This window comes from Odocoileus virginianus, unplaced genomic scaffold, assembly GCF_023699985.2.
Source record: "Odocoileus virginianus isolate 20LAN1187 ecotype Illinois unplaced genomic scaffold, Ovbor_1.2 Unplaced_Scaffold_1, whole genome shotgun sequence".
In the NCBI taxonomy this organism is placed as follows: domain Eukaryota; kingdom Metazoa; phylum Chordata; class Mammalia; order Artiodactyla; family Cervidae; genus Odocoileus; species Odocoileus virginianus.
The window spans coordinates 9,071,391-9,089,369 of NW_027224263.1; the positions used below are offsets into that span (position 1 = coordinate 9,071,391).

At 39.6% G+C, this 17,979-nt stretch overlaps 1 protein-coding gene across 1 annotated transcript; it reads right to left on the minus strand.

Moving 5' to 3' along the window:
* Window positions 1-14,680: 14,680 nt before the first annotated feature.
* On the minus strand, window positions 14,681-17,765 carry LOC139033277 (syncytin-A-like). Its single transcript, XM_070462183.1, is given in 4 exon segments — window positions 14,681-15,303; window positions 15,306-15,884; window positions 16,066-16,530; window positions 17,310-17,765. Coding segments are annotated over 4 exon segments (1,536 nt in total). The 3' UTR covers window positions 14,681-15,267.
* Between the last annotated feature and the right edge of the window lie 214 nt (window positions 17,766-17,979).

A 17,979-nucleotide genomic window follows, 5' to 3' on the forward strand; every position in this document is an offset into this window, starting at 1 on the left:
ATGCTGGGCACTGTGTACTACTTACTAGAGATAATGAAATGACCCAAAGAAGGCTTGACTTCATTCCTCCATGGAGCTTACAGTCTAATGGATAAAACAGACATTCAAATGATCACACTAATGAACACACAATTACAAACTGTCGAAAGTGCTATGAGGGAGAAGACAACAGTGCCTTGAGAGCATGCGATAGGTGGACCTAGCCTTGTCTCTGGGAAGTAGAAGACCTCTTTGCAGAAATGACAGAGAGTTGAGATGAAGTCAGAATGAGTAGGGATCTGGCCTAGTGATAGTGGGGAAAGAGCATCTCAAGCAGAGGGAATAGTATATGCAAAGACCCTTATATATGGTAGGTGCTATACAAACAGTTATTTTGTACTCAGCTTCACTTTCTTCTGACCAAGTGATGTGGTTTCTCTTCTCTTGTCAAAAATGTTACTCATTGCATTCTTACTTACACCCTTTGCCTCCTTTGAATTTTAATCTATCAGTTGTCTTTTGTTTTTCCTATAGCCTCAACTACTCTCACCATTTAATATTTCCCTTCAAGATATAATGCTCAAATCTCTGTGACCTGAAAAGATAAAATAATAAAAAACAAACATGTCCCTGGATCCAAAATATCCCTCCATTCAGTTCAGTTCAGTCTCTCAGTCGTGTCCAACTCTTTGCAACCCCATGGGCCACAGCACTCCAGGCCTCCCTGTCCATCACCAACTCCCAGAGTTTACCCAAACTCATGTCCATTGAGTCAGTGATGCCATCCAACCATCTCATTCTCTGTCATCCCCTTCTCCTTCTGCCCTCAATCTTTCCCAGCATCAGGGTCTTTTCAAATGAGTCAGCTCTTTGCATCAGGTGGCCAAAGTATTGGAGTTTCAGCTTCAACATCAGTCCTTCCAATGAACACTCAGGACTGATTTCCTTTAGGATGGACTGGTTGGATCTCCTTGCAGTCCAAGGGACTCTCAAGAGTCTTCTCCAACACCATAGTTCAAAAGCATCAATTCTTCAGCGCTCGGCCTTCTTTATAGTCCAACTTTCACATCCATACATGACTACTGGAAAAACCATAGCCTTGACTAGACGGACCTTTGTTGGCAAAGTAATGTCTCTGCTTTTTAATATGCTGTCTAGGTTGGTCATAACTTTCCTTCCAAGGAGTAAGTGTCTTTTAATTTCATGGCTGCAGTCACCATCTGCAGTGATTTTGGAGCCCCCCAAAATAAAGTCTGACACTGTTTCCACTGTCTCCCCATCTATTTGCCATGAAGTGATGGGACCAGATGCCATGATCTTAGTTTTCTGAACATTGAGCTTTAAGCCAACTTTTTCACTCTCCTCTTTCACTTTCATCAAGAGGCTCTTTAGTTCCTCTTCACTTTCTGCCATAAGGGTGGTGTCATCTGCATATCTGAGGTTATTGATATTTCTCCCCTACATTACTTCCTATCTTTAGCTATTTTTAAATTTATTTTTTAATTGGAAGAAAATTGCTTTACAATGTTGTGTTGAGTTTTGCTGTACAATAGTGAATCAGCCATGATTATATATATTCCCTCCCTCCTGAACCCCCTCTTCCCACCCCTCTAGGTCATCACAGGGCACCAGGCTGAGCTCCCTGTGCTATACAGTAGCTTCCCACTAGCTATTTGTTTTGCACATTATAGTGTATATATGTTAACACTACTTTCTCAATTTGTCCCATCGTCTCCTTCCCTCTCTGTGTCCACAAGTCTGTTCTCTATGCCTGTGTCTCCATTCCTTCCCTGCAAATAGGTTCATCAGTACCGTTTTCTAGATTCCATATATATGTATTAATATACAATATTTTTCTCTTTCTGACTTACTTCACTCTGTATAACAGCCTCTAGGTTCATCCACCTCACTACAACTGACTCAAATTCATTCCTTTTTATGGTTGAGTAATATTCCATTGTGTATATGTACCACATCTTCTTTATCCATTCATCTGTCAATGGACATCTAGGTTGTTTCCATGTCCTGGCTATTGTAAATAGTGCTGCAATGAACATTTGGTACATGTGTCTTTTTGAATTGTGGTTTTCTCAGGGTATATGCCCAATAGTGGGATTGCTGGGTCATATGGTAGTTTTTTGCCTAATAAAGGAATTTCCGTACTGTTCTAGATAGAGACTCTATCAATTTACATTCCCACCAACAGTGCAGGAGGATTCCCTTTTCTCCACATCCTCTCCAGCATTTATTGTTTGTAGATTTTTTTGATGATGGCCATTCTGATTGGTGTGAGGTGATACCTCATTGTAGTTTTGATTTGCATTTCTCTAATAATGAGCAATGTTGAGCATCATGTGTTTGTTGGCCATCTGTATGTCTTCTTTGGAGAGATGTCTGTTTAGGTCTTCTACCCGTATTTTGATTGGATTGTTTGTTTTTCTGATATTGAGCTGTATGAGCTGCTTATATATTTTGGAGATTAATCTTTTGTCAGTTGCTTCATTTGCAATTATTTTCTCCCATTCTGAGGGTTGTCTTTTCATCTTGTTTATAGTTTTCTTTGCTGTGCAAAAACTTTAAAGTTTAATTAGGTCTCTTTTTTGTTTGTTTGTTTTCTTTAGCTATTTTTATAAGCAAAATTTCTAGAATAACAGTATTCTCCACCTGTAATCTCTACTTCCTCAATTCCTGTTCACTTCCTAACCTTAATAAATATGAATCTTGCCAAGTTCACCAAAGATCCCCTTGTCACAAAATTCAGTAGATATTTTTCTAGTCCTATTTTGGCTCTTGATAGCCTTGAACACTCTTGGCCACCCCCCCCTTTTTGGGTGTCATGATACAGCTCTTTCTTTGTGTCCTACTTTTTTCTTAGTCTACTTTACAGCCTCTTTTATTTCAGCCTATCTTTTAAATATTGGAATTTCATCTTTGGCCCAGGCTCTTCTTTTCCTATACACTATAGCTAGCTAAGCTCTCCCACTCTACTTTTTGGCCCCTAGGCAAATCTTTTCTCCTCTGTCAAGCCTTGGTTAAAACTTAGACTTTGTGACTCTTTCTCTGACTCCTTCACTCATTGTTAGAGCTAACTTTTCTAAACTTCACTACATTCTCTGCATATATACCCCCCCAAAAGCAAGTCTTATTCTACTATGTTTATTGATTTCTTAGCCTGTATTTCCAACTAGATTGGCAGTTCCTTGAAAAGGCAGATAATCTTTTTATATCAACTTTCAGCACAGTGCCTGGCAGAGAGTAGATAACCAATGAGCACTTATGGATGAGTGGATGGATACATTTTGAGAGGGTCTCATTTTTACAGGTGGCACAGTGGTAAAGAATCTGTCTGCCAATGCAGGAGACACAAGAGACGTGGGTTCAATCCCTGGGTTGGGAAGATCTCCTGGAGTAGGAAATGGCAACCCATTCCAGTATTCTTGCCTGGAAAATTCCAAGGACAGAGAAGCCTGGCAGCTACAATCCATGGGGTCACAGAGTCAGACACGACTGAGCACAAGCACACACATTACATTATGCTCTCATCTTTACAGCCATGTGGAAAATGTCAGAGGAAAGCTCTATCTGAAGTTTGCACAGGAAGTAAGTGGCAGAATCAAGTGTGTGCTCAGTTTCTATGAAGTACACAATGAGATACATATTTGTATAATTTTTACACTGCAAATTATTCTCATATCAGTTTTCTCACACAATTTTCATAACAATCTTGTAGATTGAGTCAGGTAGATAGTTTTGTTGTCATATATATATATATATATATATATATATATATAAATTGAGGTTCAGAAAAGTTGTGATTAATGTTTCCATAAGTTCTAAGTGGCAGACTTAAGTCCTCTTTTGAGGGCAAGTCCAGTGTGTACACAGCGAGAGAACTGTGTAGCTCTGAGAGAGGACAAACTAAGAAAAGATATGGAAATAGAGGCACTCAGTAGATGCTAATTCATTCTTTCTCTCTGCTTCCTGACTTCCCTACAAGTCTGTCTTTGTTTTGTACTAGCAACAATGAGGGAAGAGAGTCATCACAGAATTCATTCTGGGAAAATTTCACAGGGTGTTTTTTTCCATCTCTTCTTTCCCACGTTTGTCCTGTCCCTCTTAAAGCTACAATAGAGAATCCAGAAATAACTTATCCTGCTCTAAGTGAAGGTGTTATTGAAGGAAATAAACTCTATTGTTATTCTGATATATTACCCACTGCTCCCCATGTGTGTCCTCTTCCATTACCACCCCTGCAGGGTAGAACTTCCCTTTTTTGCCAATTCAGATCTCCCTCACCATTGAAACTCATGCACATCTTGTCTTCTCCAAGAAGCCTTCTTTGGATTGGTCAGCCCACACTGAGCTTAACCTTCCCTAGGCTACCAAGACATTTCCAGTTTATGTCATAGAGCTTTTCACTCCCTTGTTGTGGGAGTACTTGTCGTATATTAGGTATGTCTTCCCAATTAGAATGTGAGCTTCTTGAGGGCAAGGAGTCTATCTAATGGTTCTATACCCTCCACCCACACCCTCATACACCCCTTAATTTCTGTCAGTACTGATGTAGGGCTGGGTATACCTAAGAGGCATTCAGGAAATACTGGTGGGTTGATTCACTTTGCATCCTCCACTCTTGATGTCAATAGGAATGGAAGGAGTTTCCCAAGAGAAGAATGTGAAAGTCTGTACCTTTAGCTCTGCTGTGTAAGCCATATTGGTGAGGTGCTGAACACAATGGTTTACATTGTGTCAAACATAAGTGAGAACCAATGCTTTGTTAATCCTGTCTTGTTTTTCTTTTGAGTTTTGTAACCTGAAGTATGTGTACTTTAGGGAAGAATTACACTATTAATCATGTTTGATAAACCAAAGAGGTTGAGGCCCCAGTAATCAACTTGTTCTGTTTAGTCAGGGAAGGTTAGACAACACAGATGTGATTTGCATTCACAAGTATGGCTTTGAGACTTTCCTGGTGTGCCTCCTTGAGACTACTTCCCTACTACCTTTCACCTTTTGGCATTTCTGATAAGATAAGAAACTTTGCACCTAGGCAATGTTTTATGCTTTTCCACACGTACACTGCTAGTACTTTAGTCCAGATCATCATCATCTCACATCTACATTATTGCAACATTCTCCTAATTGGTTTCCCTGGCTCAGTCCTCTGCTGTTTTCAGTCTATTCTGTATACTACAGGCAGAATGATCTATCTAAAAACACAGATTTGATAATGTCCCACCTGTATTAAAACTCTTGTGTGTCTCTAGTATAATGCCGAGCCCTTTTGGCATGCTTTAGAAAAAGAACTCTTCATGATCTGTCTCCTTCTTAGCTTTTCCAGTTTTAGCTCCTACTGTTACCTACTCCCATCTTCTACCCTCTTACACTCTAACCTCCAACCTTTCTCAAATCCTTACAGATCCACAAGTGCAGATCCACGATATATATATACAGTCACAGTGCTTTTGCACATGCTCTGCCTGGATTGTCTTTCTATCTTCTTCTGAGCTCTAACTGGTGAACTTTTCTCCATCTTGTCAGATGACTCAAATCTCACCTTCTCAGTGACTCCTTCCCTAACTTACCATCCGTTATTATTTGTTCTCTCTTTTGCACATACCTGTATTATAGTACTTTTCTTATTACATGTATAAATATCTGTCTATAATCTGTCTCTACAACCTGTGAGTTTCTTGAATGTCAGAACTATGGTTGATCCCCCTCCTCTCCTGACATACCTAGTGCCCTCAGCCCTACACACATAGTAGATATTCAGAAATGTTATTTAAATGAATAATAATTATATTTCCTAACTTATACGACTCTTTCTGAACTACACTGACCTCAGAGTTGCAGCAAAATAACCAGTTGTTCAGCTATCCTCAGGCTTCTGGGCTGAACATTAGGTGTGGCCCTTTCTTGAGAAGAGATGAATATAAATACGCTGTCAAGTTTCTTCTTAAGTTTCTGTACATAAACAGCAATTGAAATAACACCCTCAGCAATGTGGAATCAAAGAAAGTTCCTTTTCTTTGCTTTATACCTTCAATTTTTTCCCCTCAATATATTATTTCCTGTAGGCCTCCTCCTATACTAATCACTTATAACAGGAGATGCCTGGGTGATTGTTGGCTCTGCATCTATTTAAGCTCAACCATGACCACTTTACTTCTTCATATATATAATCACACACACATATATGCACATATTTTCTTATTTAATACTCACAAATATCCTATAAGGCAGTTACTGTTATTATCCTTATTCTATATATGAAGAAACTACAGCTCAGAGAGTTTAAGTAACTTGTTCAAGGCTGTATAACTTGGAAGTGCTGGAGACTGGACTTAAATGTGAATCTGATTGGAGAGCCTATATTTAAATCATTAAACCACACTCCCTCATCTATTTTAAAAGAATGAGTTGAACTAGATCACCCTTGAGAATCCTGTCTGAAGTTTATTGCCTCCTTCCTTCCCTTCAAGGGCTTCACTGCAATCAAGCAGGAGAGTGGTGGTCTGCAGATCTGGGATCTGAAAGAAAGAGATGTCAGGTTTCACAGGTCCTCTCGTGCATTTCTTTTTCCCATTGAGATACACTATAAGGACTCTTAGAATGACATGTTCCATAAAGAGCTTTAGGACTTGTGGTTGTTGCTACTCATTTAACTTTCTCTTAAGCAACTTGATCCTTTAAAGCTAAATCTGTCCACAACTAAGTGATGAGATAGTTAAATATATGACTCTTGGAATGCGTTTCAAAAATGTAAACATCTTTAAAAAGTGGAATATTTCACTAAAGAAAGGAAAACCTTACACTGAGCAAAAGAGAACCATGTCCTGAAGGAAGGGAATTGAAATAAGAATAAAGCTACTTTTTTCACTGTCACCCCTCAAAACACCTGGGACAAATTGTCATTGCAGGTGTCTTGTAGAATAAGAAAAAAAAGAACACTGGATGACCTCGGCTTGATTCCCATATTAATACCTTACTAACCATGCAACCTTGCACAGGTGACTGAACCTCTCTGAGTTTCCATTTCCTCATTGTTAAATTAGAGATTAAGAACAGGGTCCACCTCAAAGGGTTGTTCCTAAGATTAAATTAATTAAATGATTTTTTAACAGTGCTTAATGTGTTTCTAGTCACATCATATATTACAATTCACTTTGGTAAAGTAAAATGTCATCAGTCTAGTTACCCTTATTTTAGTTCTGGTCATTCTCTCTTTGATCACAACCAGAACCCACTGTATCTGACTTCCCCTCCCTAAACTCCAGGCTCATTAAAAATGCAGCACTGTGATTCTAAGAAAACAGCCCCTTCAGTCGATGTAAGCAGATAACAGTCATGGTGAACTATGGCAATTGATAGAGAGTATTTGGGTGCTAGGAGACCTACATATAAGCATCCTATCTATTTCTAGACAAGTGGAATGATATCAGACAGAAGAGTTGGACCCGGCTGCTCTAGTGGGAAAGGAAAAAAAAAAGTGGTCTCATTTGGAACAATTGGACCATACCAATTCAAGGGACTTGAAACTTAAGTTTAAAGTTCTTTATTTGAATGTGGGAATAACTGAGGAGCCAAGGAAAAGTATGAAAGTATAGTTTTTACAATAGTTGTTTCATACAGAAGGATTGCTGCTACTAAGTCACTTCAGTCGTGTCCGACTCTGCGAACCCATAGACGGCATCCCACCAGGCTCCCCCGTGCCCAGGATTCTCCAGGCAAGAACACTGGAGTGGGTTGCCATTTCCTTCTGCAATGCATGAAAGTGAAGTCGCTCAGTCGTGTCCGACTCTTCACGACCCCATGGACTGCAGCCTACCAGGCTCCTCCGTCCATGGGATTTTCCAGGCAAGAGTACTAGAGTGGGGTGATCAGGCTACTATATTTCCTTTGGTCACAACTTCTCTAGGTTGGTTAACTGTTACTGATTGCAGATTCCACCCTGAAAAATGTCATAACAAGATAGAAACTGAAGAGATGTAGGAGCAAACTAGAATGCTGAATGTCCCTTTAGGGATGAGCTTGAAGGGCAGGGTAGAATGGTACAGCTGAAGTTCATCATCAAAATTGAGTACTGCAGCAAAAACAAAGCAACTTTTTTCACTGTGTCACCCCTCAAAACACCTGGAACAAATTGTCATTGCAAGTGTCTTGTAGAATAAAGCAAAGAACACTGGATTTAAAGTCAGAGACCTAAATATTGTCTTTGTGGTCCAATTATTGGTCTGAATCTTCACTTTAATTTACCTTTCCCTCTTATTACCTTCTTAAATGAGTACCCTTCATATAATCTATAGCAGAAATAATGAACTATGTATATCAATGTATAAGGCAATTCTTAGTGATGAACAAAATGAATGTTTTAAAATTGGTGCATGTAAAAGTCAGTAAAAATGCTAGTTCTGTGTGGAAGAATTCTCTTGGACTAAACTGATTATATGAGATTTAAAGATCAAATGGTATTCTCTTTTACTAGTATATTCTGATATGTTTTTTCCTTGCCAATGTAAGAAATGAAAAAAAAAAAACAAGGCTATGTTAGCATATGGAGGCAATTTGTTCAGATGTACAACTGGGCTGAAGCCATCACTAACCCAGTTATAAATTCTGAACCCCCTGCATTTTCTTATTTCAAAGTATGTTCTCCTCCAGTTAAAAGCAGAAATCAAATCAGAATTTCTCTGAAAGATATCAGACTGAGGGTTCTGAATAGAAAAAACATCACTGGCAACAGTTTGGACATCAGATTATACCAAATCTATCAGAACTTAAACTCATGAACTCTCATATTTAAGTTCAACATAAATTGTTTAGTTTTCAAGTTCCCTTAAGCTAGGAAAATTAAGACTTCCTGTTCTTCAGGGAGAAAAGGGGCCTAAAAACTTAAGGGGTTAGAAATGTCTTGAAACTCTTCATAATTGAGCATAAATGAGTCCAAACCATATGGGTTGCATTTCCTTTTTTTACTTTGAACACTGAGGGGAAAAACATGTTTGGCAAAATACTTCTTTTATTTTTTCAAACCTAAATATGTTACTTTCACCCTTGAGCCTTCTTCCCAAGCTGTACCATATGCCTGGAATGTTACCAGGGCTTTTCAATCTTTAAGTCTGTAGCTCCTGACAGGTCTACCTTATTCAAGAAGCCATTCCTAGGTGACTGAAAAGACATTCCAAATGCCTCCTGAACCTTAGTGGACAACATGCAACTTTCAAGATTCCCCTTCCTTCAACACTCTGCTTAATGTACACTGTTAGTTGTATTTCCTAAAGGCCTATTTTGCTTATATGCAATAGCTCATGTCATTTATTCTACATCCAACAACCATTTATTTAGCATCTAATGGGTCCAAAGTTTTATGGATAAATGCTTAGGTTAGCCCAATGTTATGTTGTACTTAACGATGCAGCCCCGTATGGAAGACTAGACATAGCCCGGGGTAATAATCCTCAAGTAAGACACAACCTCAACAAGGATATTGGAATCATTCTATCAGAGGAGGAAGTCCCTTGATAATGGAATTTGTAAGGCTCCAATAAGTCTTCTCCAAAAGTATCAAATTCATTTGTTTCAATTAATAAGGCCATTTAAAAAGACATATAGCTTCTAAAATACAGTAGTAAGATTTTAAACCATAGTAAGTGGGATAAGTTTTACCCAGTAAGGGAATGATAAAAATTTGGAGGAATGTGCACCATAGATTTTTATTTTAAGATATAGCAGAGCAACCTGTTATTTGGGTGAGCTGAGGTTAGAAGAAGGAGGAGAGAGAGAGTGTGTGAGTGTGAGTGAGAGCAAGAACAACAGTGAGAGAGAAGGAGAGAGAGAGGAGAAAGGTAGAAGAGACAAAGAACCTGGATGGAAAAAGATGAAAGTATACTCACTTGCATTAGAATTTGACCCATGTTTAAGCTTGAAGAGAAAATCCACAGAAAGAGAACTCAAGTTGGAAAGGAAACTACCTATGATATGCATATTGTTTATCTTTTTGTATTTGCCTTATTTTTTTTTTTTTACCTAATGAACCTGCAGCATTTTGGAGATTAGGGACTTTCTTACACTTATCATTCGCCACTCATGCCACTCCCATCCCACCCTCACCTCCCCTCTGAGCTAAGGCTTGGTTACCTCACTGAGCTCAGAGGGACATTCAATTTTTGGTTGATTAATTTTTGGAGCTATTAGAAGTTTTATCCAATGTGGAGGATGCCCTCAGCACTGGGTTATGTATTGAAGAAAACCTACAACCTGAGGAGAGAATAAAATGATTCTGGCTGTTCCATTTTGAAGAGCAAACCCTGGATGTGTAAGTAACCAAAGGACAAACCCGTGGAATACAGGTTGTTCAGTCGCTAAGTCTCACAGACATAGTAAACAAATTTATGGTTATCAAAAGGGAAAGGAAGTGGGAAGGGATAAATTAGGAATTTAGGAATAACAGATACCTGTTACTATATACAAACAACAAAGACTTATGTATAGCACAAGAAACTATATTCAGTATTTTGTAATAACCTATAATGGAAAAGAATCTGAAAAATGTGTTTGTTGTTTTTCAGTTGCTAGGTTGTGTGCCACTCTTTGCAACCCCATGGACTGCAGCACACCAGGCTTCCCTGTCCTTCACTATCTCCTGGAGTTTGCTCAAACTCATGTCCATTGAGTCAGTGATGCCATCCAACCATCTCATCCTCTGTTGCCCCCCTTCTCCTCCTGCCCTCAGTCTTTCCCAGCATCAGGGTCTTTTCCAGTGAGTCGGCTCTTCACATCAGGTGACCAAAATATTGGAGCTTCAGCTTTAGCATCAGTCCTTCCAATGAATATTCAGGGTTGATTTCCTTTAGAATTGACTGGTTTGATCTCCTTGCTGTCCAAGGGACTCTCAAGAGTCTTCTCCAGCACCACAGTTCAAAAGCATCAATTCTTTGGTCCTCAGCCTTCTTTATGGTCCAACTCTAACATCTGTACATGACTCCTGGAAAAACAATAACTTTGACTAGATGGACCTTTGTTGGCAAAGTGACATCTCTGCTTTTTAATACGCTATCTAGGTTTGTCATAGCTTTTCTTCCAAGGAGCAAGCATCTTTTAATTTCATGGCTGCAGTCACTGTCTGCAGTGATTTTGGAGCCCAAGAAAATAAAGTCTGTCACTGTTTCCATTGTTTCCCCATCTATTTGCCATAAAGTGATGGGACTGGATGCCATGATCTTAGTTTTTTGAGTGTTAAGTTCTAAGTCAGCTTTTTCACTCTTTTCTTTCACCTTCATCAAGAGGCTCTTTGGTTCCTCTTAGCTTTCTGCCATAAGGGTGGATGTCATCTGCATATCTGAGGTTATTGATATTTCTCCCTGCAATCTTGATTCCAGCTTGTGCTTCATCCAGCCTGGCATTTTGCATGATGTACTCTGCATATAAGTTAAATAAGCAGGGTGACAATATACAGCCTTGACATACTCCTTTCCCAATTTGGAACCAGTCTGTTGTTCCATGTCTGGTTTTAACTGTTGCTTCTTGACCTGTATACAGGTTTCTCAGGAGGCAGGTAAAGTGGTCTGGTATTCCCATCTCTTTAAGAATTTTCCACAGTTTGTTGTGATCCACACAGTCAAAGGCTTTAGAGTAGTCAATGAAGCAGAAGTAGATGTTTTTCTGGAATTCTCTTGCTTTTTCTATGATCCAACGGATGTTGGCAATTTGATCTCTGGTTCCTCTGCCTTTTCTAAACCCAGCTTGTACATCTGGAAGTTCTTGGTTCATGTACTGTTGAAGCCTAGCTTGAAGGATTTTGAGCATAACCTTGCTAGCATGTGAAATGAGTGCAATTGTGTGGTAGTTTGAATATTCTTTGGCATTGCCTTTCTTTGGGATTGGAATGAAAACTGACCTTTTCCAGTCCTGTGGTCACTGCTGAGTTTTCCAAATTTGCTGACATATTGAGTGCAGCACTTTAACAGCATCATCTTTTAGGATTTGAAATAGCTCAGCTGGAATTCCATCACCCCCACTAGCTTTGTTTGTAGTGATGCTTCCTAATCATCTGCATATCTGAGGTTGTTGATATTTCTCCTGGCAATGTGGTCCACTGGAGAAGGGAATGACAAACCAGTATTCTTGCCTTAAGAACCCCATGAACAGTATGAAGGGAATACAAGATTTCCTTTCAAACCCTGGGACCCTGTAGCAAGAAAACATCCGATTAAATATGAAAGAAGCTTTCAAGCAAATGAAAGAGTGTACTACTTTGGGTGGAATTTGAATTTAGGACATTTGTCATCACTGAAGTGATGTAGGTGGAAAATATGTTTGTATAACTTATTTTAGCTGCCCCATTTCCTAGTTCTAAGAGATCTTCTATCTCTTCCTCTATTGTGCTTCTGATATCTTTCCTAAGACACTATTGGAGGACGTGAGAGGTAGGCTGAGAAATGTTTTAAGAAGTGGATTTCAAAGTGTGATTTTTAGGCTAATAAAATAAGAGGAAGTTAATTATTTGGGATATAGCCCTAATCTCTTAGGGCTGATAACCATTGGGAGCACATTTCCACATAAACCTTAGAAATCATTTTCAGTCTTAGTGCTTTTTTTTTAATCCTATAGGCATTCAAGGGAGAGTGGGTCTCAGAGGGGGAGGTGGGTCTTTTCCAAGCCTTGCAATGAGAACAGTGATTCTTGGTGGGGAACACATTCAAATTGTGGATGCAGAAAGAGGAAGTGAAACCATAATGAAATTCAGATTAGAAGGAAGTGTCTAAGGCCCAGATGAGATAAGGAGAGTGGTAATGCTTATCTTATTTGGATCAGCAATAGTAAGCATGTGCTGGACAAAGTGCCAAACACTTTATATGTGTTACCTCATTTAATCAACTCAAAAATATGGGATAAGTACTATTATTTCACTCATTTTACAGATGAGAAAATTGTTTCAAAGATCTAATAAATTTCCCAAAGTCACCCATCTAATATGCATTAAAAAAAAAGGATAGAAACATAGACCTGTGTAGCCCTGTTTAACCAGTTTAGTATACTGTCTCGAGTCGATCTACCTCTTCTGGGTTCCAGGGTGTTCATAAGCAGGAAAGTAAATGACCACATTTGGTTATATCTCAGTCCCTAAACTCAGGTTATTATAATTTGGAGAATAAGAAGTACTGAGACTATATTGAGACAGACTCCAATTCCTATCTTTAAATATTCCCTTTCTATTGGTATGACCAAAAGGTTGGTTGGGTTTTTCCATAAGATGTCATGGAAAGAAAAACCTGAACAAACTTTTTGTACAACCCAATAGATGTTTGTTCATGTACAACCACCATGCTTCAAGAGGAAAACTTGAAGAATATGGGTCCTATGAAGGATGCTATGGAAGCTGGTCACAATGATGAAGGGACCCAGTGGCTTACATTTTGAGAGACAGATGAAGAATTGTGAGATGATTAGTTTGAGAAGAAAAGTCTATTGACACATGGTAACTTACTGTCTTTAAATAGTTTATAGACTGCCACATGGAATCAGCATTAGGCTTATTCTATATAGCTTTATAGGGGAAATGTGGGAACAATTGAAAGATGTTAGGGGAAGAAAAATTTTAAATCAACAGATAACTTCATAAATGTGCCACAGAGTTTCATTACATTATTTTGTGCCTTGGACCCTTTTACAAATCTGGAAAAGCCTGTGAACTCTTCTCAAAGGAATGTTTTTAAGTGCATAAAAAGTGTGTTGGAAATATCTGTTTTTTGGTTACTGATAACACTGGTAGGGTTTGTTGCCTATATTCACAATAGAAAAAAATGGTAAAATTCGGTTAGAGATTAGGAAAAATATATATTTTCTCCCATTGAAGTTTATGGTACCTCTAAGGGATTTGTGGATTCCATGATAAGATCTTCTGATTTAGAGGTATCCAATAGTAGAATGTAAAGTCATGTAATGTGTCTTTAATGTCACAAGAACAATTTTTAAAGAAAGACTGTTAAGGATGTTTAAATAGGATTCCAGCTTTGGTTACATACTGGATGAGAGAAACTCCCCAGGGTACTAATTATAATAATCTATGCTGAAAACTCTTTAATGACTTTTATTATTTACCTCAGGGATTTTCACTTTTTTAAGCAGCAGAAGACTTCCTTCAAAACAAAATTTTACATGATCCCTCACTATATCAAACAGAAAAAAATGGGATCATGTTTACATAGAAATGAAGGCCCTAGATCTCTGCTTGCTTAGCTTCCTCACTCATCACCTTTATTCTTCCCCACCTGCATTGAATTGAAGTCTCTGTTTTGATTGTGCTATCTCTTCTGAAAAGCCCTGGGGCTCTGTTAAACACAGGATCAAATATAAGCTCCTTAGATTTGCATTCAATGCCGTGTAAAATCTTACCTCTCAGCTGCTGCTCAACTGAGCACTCATTGTCTCCAAACTACCCACAACATTCCTGACACCACACCTTTGTTCACACTGCTCCCTAGTCTGGAATGCCCTACACGCCCTCCGCTCTGCCATTTCCCTAAACTATATCCTTCTTTGAGTTCAAATCAGGTTCCACTTCCTCCAAGAAGTATTCTCTGATCAGTCACCCTTGGTGATTGTTCCTACCCTCTGATTCATTTTAAGACTTCTCTGCATTTGACACTATGTTGTTGTAGCCACACGTTCCAGGAAACAAACTCACTCAGAAGGACAATGCAGATAGTGGAGTGCAGTTTATTACACCGGCGGGCCCAAGGCAGAGTCTCCTCTTAGCCAAGGACCCCGACCAGCATTTGTGAAAATCTTTTATACCCCATGTGTACGTGTCCAAACCCACCACCCAAATCTTTTATACCCCATGTGTACGTGTCCAAACCCACCACCCCAAATTCCTTGAGACTTACATAAACAAAGGAAGGGTAAATACAATCACAATAACCCCATCATTCATGTGTTATGTGTTCAAACAGTTAATAATCAATAAGCCCGCGGTTACATTCCAACCAGTTAATAACCGATAAGCCTGTGGTTACATTCCGATAGATACAGAAAAAATTTATGACCTGTCCGGAGGCAGGGGTGATTAGAGTATGTTTTCTCTTAGGCGATGAGTAACCTGGATATGATCTTCAAGATTCCCCTGTCCAGAGGGGGTCTTATCCTTCTGTTGTAGTTTCCATAGGCACTAAGCACAGAGTTCAGAGTCCACTGGAGAGGTGGCCGAGCATGATCAGCATGAACAGGCCTAAGATGGAGTCCAGGCCCTATGAATTCCTTCTTCATTCCCCCCTCTTGATGCTCTTAGTTTCTGTAACGAGCATCATTCATTGAGATATATATTGTACCTTAGTCCTCCGGCCACCCACATGAGAGAATGCTATCAACCTCTGGGTTACAAAATTCACAAGGCATTGTAAGAAGCAGGGCCCACAAAGCAGAACTATCAAGGCAACTATAACAGTGGTAAATATAGTTTTCCACCAATCGCCCTTCACCCAAGATAGGACCGAAGTCCAGAAAGGAATGTTTTCATTTGACATTGCTTTTACCTGGTTTTTCATGTCATCTAAAGCAGTTGATACATTGCCAGATAAGTCAGGAATGTATACACAACATTCAACCTTAATTATAGCACAGGTCCCTCCTTGAGCAGCTGTGAGTATGTCCAAAGCCATTCTATTATGAATTACTGCTTTTCTCATTTGGATTTGCTCTTCATTTAAGGCTTGGATGGCTTTTGTTCTATCTAGGAGGGCCTGTTTTGTGAAATTAGTCAAGGCCTCTACTTTAATCATAATATCTGTTGTCCCTATAGAGGGTACGAATAAGGCAGCAATATACTCATACCATTGAAACACAGATCTTGTCCACCTAGCATGTAAATAAGGTAGATTTACTGGGGCTTGTTGTAGGTTAGGCTTTTGTTACACTGGCATTTATATCAAATGTAACCCCATGACCCGAGTCTATTGACTGTAGGTCTTACACCAAGAGAGCAAGGAGAGGTTATGATTGACAAGAGAGAGGAAAGTCTCTTTTTGTCATCCCAGAAAAGAGCAGAGTGGTTTAAAATCTCCTTGGCAGAGCGGTGACACCCACCAAGGAAGTCCATCCATCACTGACAGAGGCATAGCCCCACATACCCAGCAGTTGGAGGTGTTGTGGAAGTCTGCGTAGGAATGTGCCCATGAGATGAAAACATTGTCCTGAGTTGAAATGGAAGTTAAATTCAAAATCACGTTGATGAGGCCAAGCAGCAGGAGTTGATTGTGCGGTTTCATCCTGAAGGGGCTCGTCCGGGATCTTCTTTTCCTTCTTCTTAAGGATGGTCTTAGTCTCTCGAGGGTCAGCGGGGTCCCTCTGTGCAGTACACTCAGCGTTTTCTGGGTCTGCATGGTATGTTCTCTTCACCCTCGTATGATGGATCCAAGGGGCAATACCTGCAACTTTAACTGCAGTAGGGGTAGTTAGAATAACAGTATAAGGGCCCTTCCACCGAGGGGCTAGTAAATCATGTTTCCAATCTTTGACCCATACTTGGTCACCAAGTGTAAACTCATGAATCTGTTCCCCAAGGGGGAATGGCACCCTTTCTTGTACAAACTTAGTTACCCGATTTATTACCTTACCCAGTTCCATCTGCTGTGAAATCCTATCCCCCCTTACCTGAGGCAAATTTGTTGACACCTGTTTTATTATGGGAGGGGGCCTCCCATACACAATTTCATATGGAGAATAGCCTTGGGACTGTGGGGTCATCCTGAGTCTGAGCAGAGCCATCGGAAGCAAGTCCACCCAGGAGCAGTCAGTCTCTCTGATCCACTTGGAGAGTCTCTTTAAGTGTCCGGTTGGTTCATTCCACCATCTCAGAACTCTGGGCCTATATGCAGTGTGCAGTTTCCATTTGATGTTTAGAGTTTTGCTTACAAAGTGGGTGCAAGGACCCCTACCTATCACCCCCACTGTCCCACCCTATTTCCTTGATTTTAACATCTCTGGAATAAAGATAATCTCATAATGGAAAAAAAAACATAGAGTGATATCACAAATGTTTATGTTGATTTATGGCAAAAACCATTACAGTATTGTAAAGTAATTATCCCCCAATAAACTAAATAAATTAATTAAAAAAATAATAGATAAACAATAAGGTCCTACTACATAGCACAGGGAACTGTATTCAATATAATATAGTGACAAATAATATGTATATATACAACTGAATCACTTTGCTGTACACCAGAAACTAACACAACATTGTAAATACTCTGTACTTAAATAAATAAGTAAAAATAAATAAAAGACAAAAAAATAAAAAAAATTAAAAATTAAGTTTTGCTTACTTGTTGTACTAAATCAGCTACAAAAGCCGGGCCATTGTCTGATCCAATGCTGGTAGGAAATCCAAATCTGGGAACTATTTCCCTAAGCAGGCACCAGGCTACTTCTGATGCTCTTTCAGTCCAGGTAGGAAAAGCTTCTACCCATCCTGAGAACATACATACCATGACCAGCAGGTAATGGTAGTGTCGGTGAGGTTTCATTTCAGTGAAGTCCACTCCCAGGTGTTCAAGGGGCAGCGTGCCTTTCAGCTGAATACCCGGAGGTTTTTGTCTGAATACCCGAGAGGCAGCATTAACCTGTGAGCAGGCAGCATGGCCTAGGTGGGTCGCTTGGTGTGTTTGGCTTACCAGAGTGTGTGCCAGCTCCTCCGGTACCAATAATTTGCCACTTGGCAATTCCCACCATCCCTTTTCAGTCTTGATGGCCCCTTCCGCTTTGGCTAACCTGACAGCCATTGTCCTTGTTTTATCAGGCTAGTGCCATCAGTATATAGGACCCAATTAGGGTCTGGAACCTTGTGTCCTTCTTTAAAACAAACCCCAGATACCTTACCTCCTCCTTGCAGATCTGTGCCTTCTTCTTTGACACCCTGCTGGAGCAGTGCTTTTGTCCCTTTCCAGCATTTTTCCTTGGTCTCGGCAGCCAGCAGCAGGTCATCCCCGTATTGTA